General features: G+C 46.3%; 1 protein-coding gene across 1 annotated transcript; it reads right to left on the bottom strand.

Moving 5' to 3' along the window:
• Positions 1 to 3,703: 3,703 nt before the first annotated feature.
• On the bottom strand, positions 3,704 to 11,966 carry lhx3 (LIM homeobox 3). The gene is made up of 6 exons (XM_011604535.2): positions 11,540 to 11,966; positions 7,967 to 8,138; positions 7,689 to 7,891; positions 6,266 to 6,417; positions 4,992 to 5,163; positions 3,704 to 4,886 (listed from the first exon to the last, which is right to left on the bottom strand). Exons 1-6 carry the CDS (start codon positions 11,607 to 11,609, stop codon positions 4,456 to 4,458), a joined length of 1,200 nt encoding a protein of 399 aa, XP_011602837.2. The 5' UTR covers positions 11,610 to 11,966; the 3' UTR covers positions 3,704 to 4,455.
• Between the last annotated feature and the right edge of the window lie 4,860 nt (positions 11,967 to 16,826).

Raw genomic sequence — 16,826 nt, 5'->3', positions numbered from 1 at the left:
GGTTTTGGAGATGAGGAACGACCATGTGGAGAGCGTCACAAATCACTGCGGCTGGAAGACGACCCAGAGAACACGTGGAAATGAAGATTCATCGCCAATGGGAAAAACAATTAACGCTGAAAGGAGGGCTCAATTATTCAGCCAATCCAGGGGGTATTAATGAAATGCAGATTCAGCAGCTATGAGTTTGTTTTAGTCATTTATCAAAACATTCGCAGCATGAAGGATCGGATGGTTTGATCGCACTCAAATATCACATATTAGTGTCCCAGCGGGTTCAAGCTGGTATCAGCAGTTGCACAAAAAGAACTTTCTCTTCCAGCTTTGTCTTGGACGTCAATCGCCTCACGCACGCACATGTCGCGCCGCCCTGGGATCTGCATGCCCCTCATGCGCGCACTCCCCGGGTTAATGTCCCTTTGAAGCGAAGATTGCATTAAAGAGATGACAAACACCCGAATGCCAGCGGCCAGAAGGAGCTCCGAGTGATGCATAACCCTCCCCCCGCGTGTCTAAGAATGGTTCGGAGAACAGGCCCGGTAGACGGATGGCCTGGTCCCGCGGTCCTGCCTGGGAATGAAATGAAGAGATAATTGCGCGGCGGCTGGATAATGGAGAGGTGGAGCCGCGCTAGATCTGATTCAAGTTGTCAGTAAAAACACACGTTAATGAGCGTGTTGATCAGTTCGGCTGCGTGCGTGCTGCGTGTTGGTGAGGGGCATGAATAAAACGCCGGCCAGTTTTGGCGTTGTGGCGAATCTGCTCCGTGCTTTCTGCCTCTTTGATAGTATTAAATCAGCTCTGATCACGGGATCATATTCATTAACATGTTGCTTTAATTGATTGATATCTGCACCAGCGATAATCCACCGGGTTTCTCCTCCCCCTCCCCTCTCCGAATCCCTTCATCTCTACCCCTCCTCTACAGGTTCCAAAATGAAAAAGAGCACACACACACACACACACACACACACACACACACACACACACCCCTCCCTTGCTGCTCCATTAGGTCTGAATTGTGGCTGTGATGTGTGGGACCCAGGGGAGGTGTTATTGTCAGGCCTGATTTACTCTGCACCATCTGACACAGGATGGGATGGTCTGTGTGTGTGTGTGTGTGTGTGGGGGGGGGGGGGGGTGCAGGAGGGAGTCCTTCACCAAAAAGCACATCAAAAGCAACAGTTTAGATATAAAACTCCACATAGTTAGTGATTTACTGCTGTTCACTGTTTCCAAAGTGTGGCTCTGCACAGTTTTGCATTTTAAATAGATTCTATCCAAACAAAAGCTAACTGAAACTGCATATGTTGTCCAGATCTAAATGTGTAAAGCCAAATCATTTAAAGTTGGAATATTTAAATTAGAACCAGACTTCTAAATTAGTTCTAAAATGCCAGACAACAGAACAGAAAGAGCGCATACATCTGATGCACTTTATATGAGACTAGACAAAAAACCCCAAACCATGTACATACCATGGCACTGCAGACACGAATCAAGACCACTAAATGCAGACACACACGACTGGGTGAGGTTGGAATTAAGATTTACTCAAAGTTGGTGAAACCAAGTGGTGCAGGAGGCAGACGAACACGGAGCAGGCTGGACGGTGCGAACAGGCGTCCGAACGGCGAACAAGCAATCAGTTCAGAACTGGAAAGAGGAATAATGAAAGTTGAGTTCAGAGTTTCAGGAGCCAGGCTGTACCACGGGGATGAGAAAGTGGACCAGGCTTTTAAAGCAGGAGGCAGGAGTGGGTGATTAGCTGGAGATGAGTCCAGGTGTGTCGATCACCTGACAGGAGAGAACCTGGAAGCAGCCCTGCCCAGCCTGGAAATAAACAGTCACGGGAAACACAGACAGGAAACAGAAGGGGAGGGGGAGAGGGAAACACACACACACACACACACACACACACACACACACACACACACACACACACACACACACACATATATATATATTTTTTTCTTTTCTGCTTTTGACAAATCTGTTTATTTTCATACACTCTGAATAAAGCCCACTTGAACCCATTCCTCTGTCCTCACCCTCAGCAGCTTTTGTCTTCCTCTAAACCTCCACATCCTTTTCCCACCAGTTCTTGCTCCTCTCCATACTTTTCCCACCGTTCACGTCGTTACCACAAAGCTCTCCCAACACAGGCGACTCCTCCTCCGCCCCCCTGGTGCAGCGCATACCCTGGCTAATCTGATTCCTTTCTTAGAAAATGGTGGATTTGCAAGTAAATCCCAAAGATGGGTGAGGAATTGCCCAAGTTTTGTGTTTGGAGGAGTTCACCTGGTGGTCAGGGAAATCTCACACCTGCCCTGTGAGACAGGTGTTAACAGTGAAAGGTGGCGACTGGTCACCTGTGGGCCATCTTCAAAATTAAAACCAACAGGCTTGCGACCTCTAAACAAAGAACTTCCTGTTTGTTCTGTCTTGACCTGGACTATGGGAGAGATTAACGTGCGCCGAAGAAACAGCCAGCCCTTGGGATCGAGTTACGCACCTGTTAGCTTTGGGAGGCCGCGGCGATACCTGTCGCTCAGCTGGAAGGATTCAGCTGAATTTCCTGTCTGGTGTAGCTTTTCTTTCCGGGGGAACCTGAGGAGTGAAGCAGGCAGCTGGCAGCGGAGGAAGGAAGCTGCAGGCTGCATTCACAAACCTGGAGGGTGGCGCGTTGTTGGTCGTCATGGAGATGGGATAATAACTCTACATCCGACTCAGATGTTCTTTTCCCCATTTGCAGTTTATTTTGAACGATGATGATGATGATGAGGATGAGGATGATGAAGCAACTGTTTTGATGCTGCTGTCGATATTTCTCGCTCATTATTTTCCCTCTTTTAAAAGATCAAAGCACGCTCAACAGCATAATTCTCCTTCTGTGGCAGCGTGCTTTATTACTGTGTTACTACATGGAAACTAACACCTCCTAATGTTCTAAAACGGTCTGACACAAAAACACTAGTGTTTTTCTGCATTTAATCCACTTTTTAGGAATATGTTAAAATGAGTGCCACTGTTTGATGCTATGTGTTGTGTTTTTCACTCTAATTCTACACTGGATATATATATATCTATATATCTATATATAGATATCTATATATATATTTTTATTTTTTTATTTTTTTAAATGGATCATCCCCATAGACGAAACCCAAAATAAAAATAGTTTACAGAGACGGCTGAAAAATGCCTCCATTACCTGATAGTCACTTCCAATCCTGCAAGAAATGTTTGTGGCACATTAATCAGCAGCCATTATAGCCACAGATACATAAACACCCGGCCGGCCTCCCTGACACGTATGCATATACTGTTTAATCTACTTAATTGAACCTGAGTTTGAATATCTAAACAAATGAGGAAATTCACAAGGGGCACTTGATCCCTCCTCGGCTAATGGATTGGAGATTCCTTTCCCATCGGGGCATTTGGGCAAACAAGCGCCAGTAATTTCCGAATTGATGAGCAGACTCTCTCCCTGCATCAGATTTCCCCACTAAAGAGCCGCTGGCCCCCTGATACGGTCTTGGTCGTTGGCCAGACGCTCACTCTGCAGACTCCTGCAGAGCCGTGGCGGCGTGGCGAGCGAACACTGCAGCAGAGATCTGCTGCAGCTATGCAGACCCATGATGAACGATGCGGACGCACCAGTTCCCGTCCAAACAAGCAGGGAAGGGACGCCATCTTGATTTTGGTGACAAATTTATTAAAGACCTGTTCCTCATCGTCATAAATAAGACATGAAACATTTTCCACATAAACAAACAAACAACGTCACACCCCGAGCGCTACTACGGTCCTTCCGGCCAGGGTTGTCTTTTTTGTGTGGAACAAAACGAATGAGATACAACTGAGAACACACAAATGCATAGAAGTAACCCCTAGGTACCAGTTAAGACAAAGATCTACATTTTTCCCTATATCCCTGTTTAAGAATATACAATGTCCTCATGTCTGGATTTTTCCATTAATGTCCAAGAAGAGGTTTTTTTTGTATAAAAATAAAGCTTCCACAACGATAGACCAATATATATCTATATATCTATATCTATATAGATATATAGATATAGATATATATAGTACATATACGTATATGGACATTTGGCAACAACCAGATATTTGAAAGTTTCTGAATGTTGAATTGAACACGTGGCAGATGAAGACGGTGAACATCCAAGTGATCAATGTTTGATGGAGTCTCTGTCTTTACATTATTTAAAGAGCTTATCGGCCACCTAAACCTTTCTGACAGGCTGAAATTGTCGGACCAAGTGCTTATAATAAAGGACAATGTGGTCATTCTTTCCATCCAGGTCTCAGATCTCGATCTGATAATCACGTGTTGGTACGATCCAAAGGTCCTTTATACAGTTACTGCCGAGCGCCACTAGTTTAATTCCGAAAGTCTGTCAGAGGTCTAGTTTTGTTGTCTTTGACCAGTCAAAACTGCCCGTGGTCCACTTCATCTAACCAGGAAGCTGGACTGGCTGGAAAATCTGGGTATCCGCCGCTGCTGCCAGTGGAGAGGTCCGAGCTGGGGCCGTTGGCGGGGCCCCCTGAGGCCCTCACGCCAGGGTTGACCCCCGGCCCCCCGCCCTGCGTCATAATAGTAATGCCAGAGTCAGGGTAGACCAAGCTGGAGATAAGGTTCTGGTGTCTGGGCAGCACCTGGAGCGAGCCTGGCGACTGAGCTCCGTAGGGGCTGTTGGAGCGCATGTCATGGAACTGGTCTTGGGAAGGGACGACGCTGTGCTCCAGGGAGAAGGAGCCGTGGTTGTTCCCTACTTGGCGGCCTCCCATGGCTGGCGAGGACTCGCTGAGGCTGCTGTAGACGCCATTAGTGAGACCGAGGTCTGACATCGGCATCTCGTCTGCGCAACAAGGACACAACGGTGGTCACTGGTGAACGACTGGCGGCTGATAAAAGCCTGAAGTTGACAGTAGTTTTACTTCCAAACACATAATCCTAACGATACCTGTGAAGGAGACCTCCGCGTCGCTGTCCATTCCCTCTTCCTGGATGCTATCCTTGTCAGATTTGGAGCTCCCTCTCGATCTCTTCATGTTGCGGAAGTACTGCCCCCACCTCTGCCGCCCCGCGTCCTTCTTCAGCCTCTTCTCTTTGGCTCGCCTGTTCTGGAACCAGACCTGGAGAGGGGATCCAAAGAGATGCATCAATTCAAACTCTACATTTATTTCCCTGGTCGGGTGAATCTCCAGGACCCTCCGAACGGCTCGAAAGGTTTCGGATTTGACAAAAGCATTAAAACGTAATTAAGTTTCAAGGACTGTTTAGAGGTGGACATCCTTTAAAGTCTGAAACAATGACCCTGACCAGCAGGAGCAGGGTCGCCCGCAGCTGATTTATCACACATTTAATTCACTTCTGGACAGCCACAAGTTGCCGACACCCCTGGGAGCATGAGGGTTAGAGTTGCATTAATTTAATTTCTTAAAATGTTTCTATATTCACTTTTGATCTGATCTATAAATTTCCGCCACACTTTCAAAACATACATTATGTAGTAAATGGCCTGGAAAACAGCCCGAATCGGACAGAAAAAGACAAACGCTCCATTTCCTGAGCACAAAAAAACATTTGTGCCTAATGATATTGAAGCAGACCCTCCTCGGCCCTTCCCCTTGGCTGAATAATGAGGAGCACTTTATTGGCTTTCATCGCTACTTTTGTCCTTGCAAATAAAATAATATATATGGCCGCCTCCATAGCAACCAGCTTGTGGCTCCTCTGCGGTGCACAATATGCGAGGGGCCCCTCTTAGCATTGTTAACGAGCTTGCACTTAAACCGTCCTGACTTTCTCGTGGACTTCACGTGTAGCTGTAAATTCCGCACACACCTCCTCGCATTTCATATCTTTCTGGGGACTTTCATCGACATAATAACCGACCCAGCTCCTACCCCAACCCTGACCCTGACCCTAATCTGAACTCAATTCTAACCTCAACCTTAAAATCATGTCCTCGCCCTCAAACAGTCCCTTGAAGTTGTGGGGGCCAGCAAAACAGCCCCATTTCACAAACATGACCCCACTTAACTATAGAATGCATACTCAATATGTCATAAGTGTGAGGCCACACCCACACCCACACCCACACCCACACCCACACCCACACCCACACACCCACACCCACACACACACACACACCTAAATACTTGCTTGTGCCTGGTTGTCTACAATTGCCCCTTAACAACACAGCGGGGACACTAATGGAATGGAATGCTTTACCTGCACAACCCTCATGTCCAGCCCCGTCTCTGAGGACAACTGCTCTCGGACATGGCGGGCGGGTTTGGGAGAGTTATTGTAGGCGTTCTTCAGTGTCTCCAGCTGCTTTGCCGTGATGGTTGTTCGAGGCCTTTTGGCAGTCGAGTCGGCCTCTGAAAATGAATAAATAAATAAATATCTGTGAACAGCACTTCATTTAATAAGCTTGGCAGTTGCTCTGCTTTAAAACCGACGGCCTGATGGCTCAGGAAATATGATTTTTATATCACAATATATCAGTTGCGCTCCTCTATTTTTCACGTATAAAACGGCTCGTGTGGCGGCTTTTTATACTTTAAAATAAATGAATAAATTCCCCTGGAACCTCTGCAGAAGTGCATCATGTCAGCACATCTGTCAGCCATTGCTGCAAAATAATTAAAAAAAGATCCTCATCCAAATGAAGGCTGTCCAAGTAATTGCACCCTCTCATTAGTAAAATCCACGTGTGTGTTTTTAGGAAAAGTTGCATTAATTCCCTGCATAAATCAACACTTTGTGGACACATAATTCAAACAAACAGATGGGGAGATAAAAATGAGCGTGCTGCCCAGGAACAGCCAGCTGGACGGTAACATGGCCTTGGTTACTCTTAAATACTCTGGACATATCTAGAGCAAATTTAAAAGCCTTGTTTAATAACAACGAACAACAGAAATACAACAGTTTGTCAAAGCAAAATTGGGTCTTCTTTTAATTCCAGTCACTAAAAAGAACAACTTCTTTGCATTCTTCTTTCATATATTTATTTTATGGCCAATATGGGTGAATTTGGTTTGGCAATAAAAGTGGTATATGTCAATAATTCACACTGTACTAGTCCCTATAAAAATTAAATAGATTAAAATCGGCTTTAAAGCAAGGTTTCTAATTCATACACTGTCTAACTATTCAAATAAACCGTCTGTTAGGTTAAATATTTTAAAGAGAAGATGCATTAAATGCCATTGGGTGATGCATCTTTATTTTATATTTGTCATTGCGACCGTGCTCCAGCCTCAAATGTCTCCTTTTATTAATCCTAATTTAAATATACAGCATTTGTTTTAAAAACCCAACTGATTAATACTCTGGGGCCATTATTGGGAACTTTGGGCTCTAAAACCTCTTTCTCAGGCGTGCGTAGGCCGTCCTCTTTCTGTGCGTGTTTTGACGCATCTCAAGTCAACATTAAGAGTTAGTAAAAGCGGGTTCGGGCACATCGCCCCCCCATATCGATCGGGGCTGCGGGCAATGATGCAATTAGCAGAGGTTGGTCAAAGTTTATGCCTGACCTCATTGTCGCGTCAAACGGATTACAGTAGGCGTATATCAGAGGGTCTGGCGCGCACACGGTGCGCAAATGGCGCTGGAACGCAAACCCGGAGGGAGAATGGATCCTCACCTCTCTGTTTGGCGGTCTCGTAATCCGTCTTGCACACTAGCCTGCTGTCCTCCATCAGGTAATACTCGTCACCTGTGGCCAGCTGCCTTTTGCACACGATGCAGGCGAAACAGTGGAGGTGGTAGACGAAGTCCTGCGCCCTCCTCACCACCTGCGTGGGTGGAATCCCCTGCTGACACGCCGCGCATTTGGTCCCGAACCTCCTTTGGAGAAACCAGATTCGACCTCAGCAAAAGATTCCATCAGAGGCGCGTTCGGGTGTGATGCTCGAGCCTTACTTGAAGAAATCCTCTTTGCAGTAGACGCTGTCGCCTCTGCTGAAGCACTTCTCGGCCAGCTGCGCCTGACAGTCGCTGCACTTCAGGCACTTGCTGTGCCAGTGACGGTCCAACACTTTGAGGATGAAGCGGTCCACGATGTGTTGATTGCAGCCCGCACAAACGGGGATCTCTGCAGGAGACAAGAGGCCCACTAAAATCTGATTACGTGGACAAACACGGGGGGAGAGATGCGCTGGCCGGTGTAAAAATCGCCATAAATGGGGGATTAATGCATCAGAAAAGAGGAAACTGAAATAAAGCATTGCTATATTTTCCCACTCACTTTTACCTCATAATTTCAACCCATCTGTGGAGAACGCTGCAGGTGTGATGAGAATATATTGTTCCTTTCAGGTTATTCTCATCGCAACATTTATTGCAATTTTTTGAAAATTCTTATGGGGTTAAAAACAAACAAACAAAAAACCCTGCGGTTTATATCTGGCTCTGCTCAAAAACCTGCTTTAAAAATAATCCAAGTTTTTTTTTATTTATTACACCAACTCCAGGTTATTAATTGATTTCGATTCATTTGGCATCACGTGATAAAATCCTACCTTCCACTAATTTTGCGTTTTCGAAAAAACAACTTTGGATACTTAATCATGTTTGTAACACTGCAATCAAAATACTGGTGAATAAATCGACAGTTTTGAGTTTACGGGGCGGAAACTTAACAAAAAGGGCTATCTTAGCAAATTTGTGTTCTAAATGAAAAGTGTCGAACATTTTAAACAGAAAATGAAAGACCCATTGAATTATATTTACAAAAAAAAATCTCCCTCTAAGCAACAAGGACTATATTGTTATGTGTGTGTGTATATGTATATATATATATATATATATATATATATATATATATATATATACATATATATATATATATACATATATATATATATATATATATATATATATATATATATATATATATATATATATATATAAAAACAGAGCTGTCACTGATTAAAAGGGTCTCCATCTTTCTGGAAGGAACCGCGTTCCTTCTGCTCTGTTGTGGACATTTATCAAACATTCATGGGTCTTTTTTGCAGCGAAGCTCTGCACGAGTGTGGTGGGAGCCACGAGCAGGTGCAGGCAGCCCATCATTAATGCAACGCGGTGTAAAACTAGAAAGCTGCGGCCTCGAACCCGAACCCGTTACGCTGCCCCACGGCACCGTTTGATCATATTTAAAACGTTTTGCACATTCAAAAGGGAAACGTGGCATCATCTGAAGAGCAGGGGGTTTGACTCCTAGCTGTTTTAAATAGAAACGTATTGTAAATGTCGTTCAGTATTAATTTCAGAATTTCAAGTTGAACAGTGATAAACACGCGTGAAGTAAAGCAAATAAAGCCGTGCTATAAATGAGCGCACAGAGGAAACTATGACGTAAACAGGAATGATAATAATAAGCAAACATGGGCGAAGTGTCACCAAAGATCTGCAGTAATTTAAAGCGCCGCCTTCTGGATTTAATTCAAGCAAATACGCACGAACCGATGCGCATCCGTGATCGCCCCCTTTGATCCCCGCCAGGTCGAAATCCGTCTAAGGATCTTAAATACGAATAATCTGAGGGCGATTGTTGAGATTTTAATTTTGTGGTTACCTTTTCGCAGCTCTTCGCTGTGCGACAGCAACGCGAGCAGCATCTGCGCCTTAGCGTGCACGTTTTTTGGGGAGTTGCGCTCAGCGTGTGCGTCCATGGCTCATGATTCACGCTCAGGTTCGTGCATTAAAAAAAAAAAAAAAAATCCAGAGAAGACGCAAGGTCGCGGACAAGTTTTGCAGTCTTCACTGAGAGCCGAGCCGGGTCTTTTATGCTTGGACGCTGTTGCAGGCGGGATTATTCTCTGCTGCCGTTTCCCGGGCGACGGGGAGATAGATTAACATCACCCACCGACTACCTTTACCCGGAAGAGAAATGAACGCAGCTCAGGTGAGAAACCAACAGATGGGAGGTAATGTTGGAGAGCAAATCATCAGGATTCTCTTCCTCGAAGAGCGAGGGGATAAAAACCATCAGTTATTATATTTCCAAACCTGATCTTTTCTGAATCTGGAATAAAATCATGGAATGCTTTCATCCTGTTCTATATGGCATCAAACTGACCTGAAAGGAAAAATTCGATTTTACATTTTATATGCTTAAGTATAACATTAAACCTAAAAGTTCAATTATTTTTTTTCCATTTACAGTCTACAATTAAATTGTATTTTAAATGTACATGTACACACATGTACATCAAAACTGTATTTTCAAATATAAATTATTTCGATTAGATATTGTATTTTTCTTATGGCCCTGTCTAGTTTATAGAGTTTTTCTTTTTCTTTCTCTGCCCCCCCTCTCTGAGACAGGTGTTTATTTAGGGGAGAGATCTGCTGTTCAATAACATGTTGATCGGGCCAACACCCCAATGAATTTTATTGACACTGATCTTCGGCACAAAAGAGCGCCTGGGGAAATCAGGGCTAGTGCCACAGCGCCTGATGAATCTAAAATCAATGCGCTATTTGCTTGTTTTTCACAAGTATATGAAAGACATTTTGGGGAAAGCCGCGGAGGCCCGGTGCCTCTTTTCACTTTTCAGCTCTGTGAGATATATATAAATATATAAAATGTCGTATTGATCGCTGACTTTTGAGGAAGCCAGCCTGACAGTAATGTGACACAGAGGCGGTGAGATCACCATCCCAGCGGTGGTTAGAGATGATGAATATGAATCAAAAGCCGCTGAGTTATTTTAAAGTACAGCTGCACCGACGTCAACGCCGTTAGGACACAGACAATCACACAAGTGGAAGATCGAGGAACTCCCCTCAGCATCGGTAAATGAGTGCAGGCCCCTCTTGCAGACCTTCCTGGCCCACAGCAATGCACCTGCAGCCTCCTGTGATCCGCCCGATTGTGACACCTGTTGTGCGTCAGAGCCGCCGCGGCTGCGGGGGCTGTGCCCGCCCGCAGGCTGTCGCGCACGGCCGCAGAGGAGCCGCATGCCTGCCTGCACAAGGACGGCCGGTGCTCTCTCCGCACGGCCGCTCCCGTTACAGCCGCGGCCGGCGGTGTGAGATGACAGCGTGCGCGTAACATCTGTTCCCCGCGGTTCGCCAACAATGAACGCTCATTACGGATTCATAACGTCTCCTGCACGCAACGAGGAGCGCCTCGAAACGGTCTGCGGCCGCCAAAAGGGAGCCGGAACGTAACTTCTGTAGCTTTACGCCGCTTTGCGGGGCCTATTCTAGAAAGTAACCGGCCTAATATTTAATAGGCAGGATCATTCTATACATGCGAGCTTTCTTTTCAGAATAAATTAAAAACACTTTCACGGTTCATTTCACGCTTGTCGCGGTTGCCAGTCCCGCTGTGCTGCGTCGCTGGTGCCTATTATCCTCTATTTCACGCCCAATTACAAGATAATTTAATAACCAATTAAAGTTGTGAACTGTTCGCGCGTCTGAACAGAAATAATCATAACAACAACAATAATAATAAACTCTCATTAATAAAAGGTGCCTTACCTTGGCCCGAGTTATACCGAGAGAAATTCCCGCTGCTCTGACAACTTGAGCCCGGATGCTCCAGCAGCATTTTGAGGATTTTCCCAGTGGAACAAGGCTGCGACCCTGGTCGGTCTGGTTTCTATTAAAAGAGTAGATGGCGATCGGGAACGCAGGTCCCTCAAGTCTTTATCCTAGAGGGCTGCTCGGCCGCAGCTCGTCGTCTGCACAAGAGGACCACCCAAGCACCGAGCACGGGAACTTGAAATATGCATCAAGTTGCTCCTTGGCTCCTGGTTGGCGGGGTGGAGATGGAGGTGGAGGCGGGAGGGAAACGAGCATCGGCGGCGTCAGCTGACCCGACTGGCTGCGAGGCCGGAGGACTTCGGCGCTGCCTCTGTCCAGGGTGCTGAAGGGGGAGTTCCTCTAAACTGGAGGCGTGTGCGTGACTGTGCGCTGCCTCTATATCCCCCCGTCGTCCACACACACACACACGCACACACACACACACACACACACACACACACACACACACACGCACGCACACGCTCCAAACACCCTCCTCCTTCTCCCCACTTCTATATGTTGAGGTGCACGTGTCTGCCTTTCAACGCGCACAATGGCCCACTCGGGTAATTCTGCGGACATTTACACTCTTGTGCGCTTTAATGACGCACTAAGTTGCGAGTTTAAATGCGCACCCTTGCGATGGGCCGCGTTTTACCACCGTATAAATCAACGAGCTGACCGTAGCCTCAGTTTATTTGGATGGAATCGGATAAAAAAAGACTAAAGTGAGCCACAGCTTTGATTTAGCCCCATTCAGTGACGTAAGACCTGTCAATTAGCCGACTCGGGGCAATTATCGCTGCCCCACCTTTCCCCATTTCACACCTTTACACCTACTTTGCTTCCCAAAATGGCAAAAACATTCAAAACGAACAAAAAAACATGTCATATTTGTTTGCAGAGCTGAGTAGGAAATATATCCATATATTTTTGTGTTTTTATGGGCTGTAATCTCTGGTCAACAAGTCGTTGGGTCTTTACGCAGATTAAGGCTTGAATGAGATGCTGGAACCTAAAGCCAGCGTTGCTTTAAAGGAGCTTAAACTGCACACAGCACAAAAACAGGGCAGCTTTCTTTTCCCTCCACACTGAGACAGACACTTTTGTTTTAAAATCTACGCTATTCATAATTTCAATTAGGTCTAAAGGGCTTGTGTGGCAGCCTTGTGACGTGGCCTTTTGATCCCAATTAAGAGCAAATGGCGGTCAAAAGAAGAAGAGAGTTGGTTCCTCTTAACACTGAGTGTGAGGGAGCAAAGTGACCTTGAAGAGGCATTTCTGCGAGTGTCATCTCCGAATTTTCTCAGCTCCTCTGCATCGCATGATGAGAGACCTGTCGAACCCAGAGTATCATCCCAGGAAATTGGTAAAGCCGTAACACACCTGGGTCCTACTTGAGAAGGCAGCTGCATTCGGGCGCTAATGGTCCTCCATAAAGACTCATCCTTTTGCACCATTAGAACTTGATTTTTGACCTTGAATATGAGCCGGCTCAACGGCTCGCGAGCAGCACACAGGTTCGAGGGCCCTCAGCTCTTGACGGCCACTTCAAAAGAACAAGTGTTGGTGCTGCACATGAACTCTCTGTTTCATCTTTAAGTGAGAGCACTCAGCAGAAAAAAAGAAAAAAAAAGAAATCTTCTTCCAGGGTGCCTCAAACGGATTTCATTTATTTGGGAGCGAAAATTTAAAATCCAATATGTTCTTAGAGGGAAAAGGAGATACCAAAAAGCCAAAATCTTAGATATTTAGGCTACTGCGCCTCAAATGTAGCAGGTGAAGGTTAAAAACGCGCCTTTATTCCAACAACACTGCTAAATTAGAGTCATCATCCTGTGGAACACAATAATATCAGTATAAAGTGTAAACACTGCCACAGATGACACCGGCGGTGCTCCATGGGGAACGTTTTCCGCGCGTGTCCACATCCCAGTGCGCGTACGTTGTGGGTTTAACAGTTTTTTGTTTTTTTTTTACACAGCTGAGCTGGATGACTGAGTTTTTACCGCGGGGGGTCCGTGCGCATCCGTACCACTCCTCTGACACCAGGCTGCCATTGTGCTCCTGTCACCATCAATCACGTCCTCCAAAGCCTGGCCTTGTTGGAGAGGGAGGGGACCAATCACACGCCTCATTACCCAGGCTTGGTTACTCTTGAGCGGTGTCGTCCCGGGACACCTCAGCCTGTTGCTGTCTGGCCAGAACCAGGAAGATGGCGAGAGTGGGAGAACTTGAGGGGAGCCAAAAATACCGGCTCGGTCGCCGTCTTTGTGGGCAGGTGAGCGACAACAGAACTGGGGAATCGAACGCTCACGCTTTAAAAAATGTGCTTCGTGGGCGGGGAACTGGAAAAGAAGCCAAAACTTCTGGAGGGAAACGAAACATCCGCCTTTTCCAGGCCCATCCCTGATTCTAGATAAACAACTGCGCTCTGCATCCCCTTAGCAACCAGCCTGTACTTTTTGACCGTAGCAAAGCAGCTCTCATTGTTTTGAAATGGCTCCATCTGGCAAGGTTTCACTGACCAGGCCGGCCGTGGCTGCTCCCCCAGCAGCTGGCTAAACTGCCCAACCGCTTTTCCGCTTGGCCCTTGCAGTAACCGACACGAGCTGCTGGCTCTGCCCCTCGCACACAATAACGCATGAGGCTAACTGTCCCCCGGCCTGCCCGTCCTGGGGTCAGTTGGCCTGAGGAAGGAGGAGGAGGGAGAGGCTACTGTGGGGGTGGGGGTGGTGTGGTGCTGGTGCTGCTATTTGTCCCTTTTGTTATTCAAGAAAGGAAGGAATTGCTGCGTAGCATCTAAGATGTCCTGCCAGATAGTTGGATGGATCTTAAACAGTTCAACTGTTACACAGCAACAAACAAATCTGCATTGGTCGGCTTATCTTAGCTTAGCTTAGCTCATTTTAGCTCGGTTACGATTGGTAAACACTCTTAATATTAAGGGCCAAACTCAACAGCTGTCTCTCCAAGTGGTGAATGCCAGTTGAGTTATTTGTCCGGGAGGGTCCACTCTGGGCTAAAAAGGCTGTCACCTCTACCCACCATCAACCCCTTTGAATATTGATATGCTAATGATGAACATCACAGAGACAAAGGTTGGCTGCTAGCACTAGAAAGCACTACAATGGCTCTTCAGTCAGGCCTTGACACTTTTACCACCCAGCATGTGTCCACGGTTTCACGCTCAGACAATAAAGGTCCACAACTGTCCGTCCATTTGAATTGGAGGACTCCGGTCTGATGTATCGTCTGGGGACCCGGCTGCTTAAGTTGTGGTTCGGCCCCGTCTTTGTCCCAGTGGGAAGTATCAGCGTTTACAGCAATGATAAGTCACCCCGTACCCACAATGTGGGAGGTCAAAGTTCAAACCTTTCAGCCAAAGCCGGACCGGTAGCCCATCATTACAGCTGTTTGCCTGCTGTGGGGTCTGACGGGAGAGCAGGTGGGTTATCTTGTCCACATTTTCTTTAGGGAGAAAAATTCTAAGAAGCTTAGCAGTGACGTAAGCTTTACAGAGTTGGTTTAAGTTATCGGGAGCTAATCAGCTTTGAGAGGCTTGATATGATTTAATGTTGCGCTGAGGGATGTTTTGAGGCGTCTGCGTAGCTAAAATAGACAAAGTGGTCTTGTAGAGCATTCTGGGGTATCACCGAGCCCCCCAGAGCCTCCGCTGTGTAAAAACTCTCAGGTTTTTGCATTGAAAGATGTGTATTATCTTAAATCTTCTACCTGTTTTGTGAAGAAGCTTGAAATAACCTCCGTTCTGCCATTTAGCTCAACTTAACCACTCCCTGTCACTTCCAGTTTTCTTTAGCTAAGCTGAAGGACCCGTGTTTATGCTTCACCAGTATAGGTGGGGAAGTAGGGGGACTGAAACCAGCGACGGGGGCCACGAATGATGACGCAGTCCCTCTTCAGCCCAACGAATAAATTCCAAATTAGTCATTTATAAGCTTATTAATCACTCTGTTCCAGAGCGCCGTGGAGCGCCGGCCTGACATTACTGTCACAGACTCGTGTATTTAAAACCGAGCATTCATCCTGATGTCACATTAGACGTCATTATTCCAGAGCTGCTGAGAGTCAGTAAATTCTGTCTCATTAATGCAAAGACAAGCACAAATCACACACGTGTCTTGAGGATTCTGCAGCCTTTTCTTTGGTCGGTGGGGGTTAAACTGGAGTTTGAAACGTGTACGCTTAGATTTTTCCATTTACAAGAAGTTAAGAGTGGTAACGCACTGGAAGGTGTGTGTGTTTACACTGCAGGGAGGGGGTTGGGGGGTGTGTAGGGGGTGGGGGGGCAGCACAGGGTCTAAACATTACAGCTAAGAAGCAGCCCGGCACACGCCTGCCTGACGGCCGGTAATCCGACAGTCTCAGACTCATGACCCACTTTCTTGGAGGAGCGTGATGGAGCAGCGGCCTGGAGGAGCCTCCAGACTGGAGGAGGGGGGGACACCCTCCCCCCCCCCCCCCCCCCCCCCCCCAACACGTATTCAAGACAATGAGAAAGACAGATTTGTGTTTTTTTTGAAGACTCTGAATAACTAATAAGGAGTTCTAATGCTTTAGGATTAGGTCTCGGATGATTTACAACTTTGCGAGGCTGTAAATCTCAACAATTACAGTCTAGCAACTCTAATTTCAAAGTGTTCTGATGCAGACGATAATATTCTATTTATTTACTAGGGGGAGAAAAAAAAATCTTTTTAATGGAAACCCTCATCATTTTTCCGTGCAACACGTCTGTTTTTCTCTCCTAAGACAAAACAAAGCCCTCCAAAAAAGGCACCAGCAGCATGAAGCCATTTCCTAATTTAATCACCGAATTAAGCAGAAATCATCCGCTAATACAAAAGAAATGAAAAGAACAGCTTTGCCTTTATTGTGTCTTATCCCTTGCAAGCATACTGACCGGCATCATGGCACGAGCCACGGGCATATAGGTCAACAAATGCTGCATTCATGTATTAGATCATATCACCATCATGCATCTTCATTTTTTGATTAACCCCCCCCCCCCCCCCCTTAATGTTTTTTGTGTGTGTTGTTCAAAACATCTCCCCACACACACCACAATGCACGCCGCTCTTACTTCTCCCTTTATCTTAATCCCTGGCAGACTTTAAGTGTCTGGCATCGGAGCAAAATCCCAAACTGGAGAGGAGCATGTTTGGAGACCTAATCCCCTTACCCAGAGACTCAAACTGCCCTCAATTCACCTCTCCCAAAG

This window comes from Takifugu rubripes, chromosome 6 (assembly GCF_901000725.2).
Source record: "Takifugu rubripes chromosome 6, fTakRub1.2, whole genome shotgun sequence".
In the NCBI taxonomy this organism is placed as follows: Eukaryota; Metazoa; Chordata; class Actinopteri; order Tetraodontiformes; family Tetraodontidae; genus Takifugu; species Takifugu rubripes.
The sequence above is the reverse complement of the archived record's forward strand: the minus strand, read 5'-3'. Positions and strand labels throughout refer to the sequence as shown.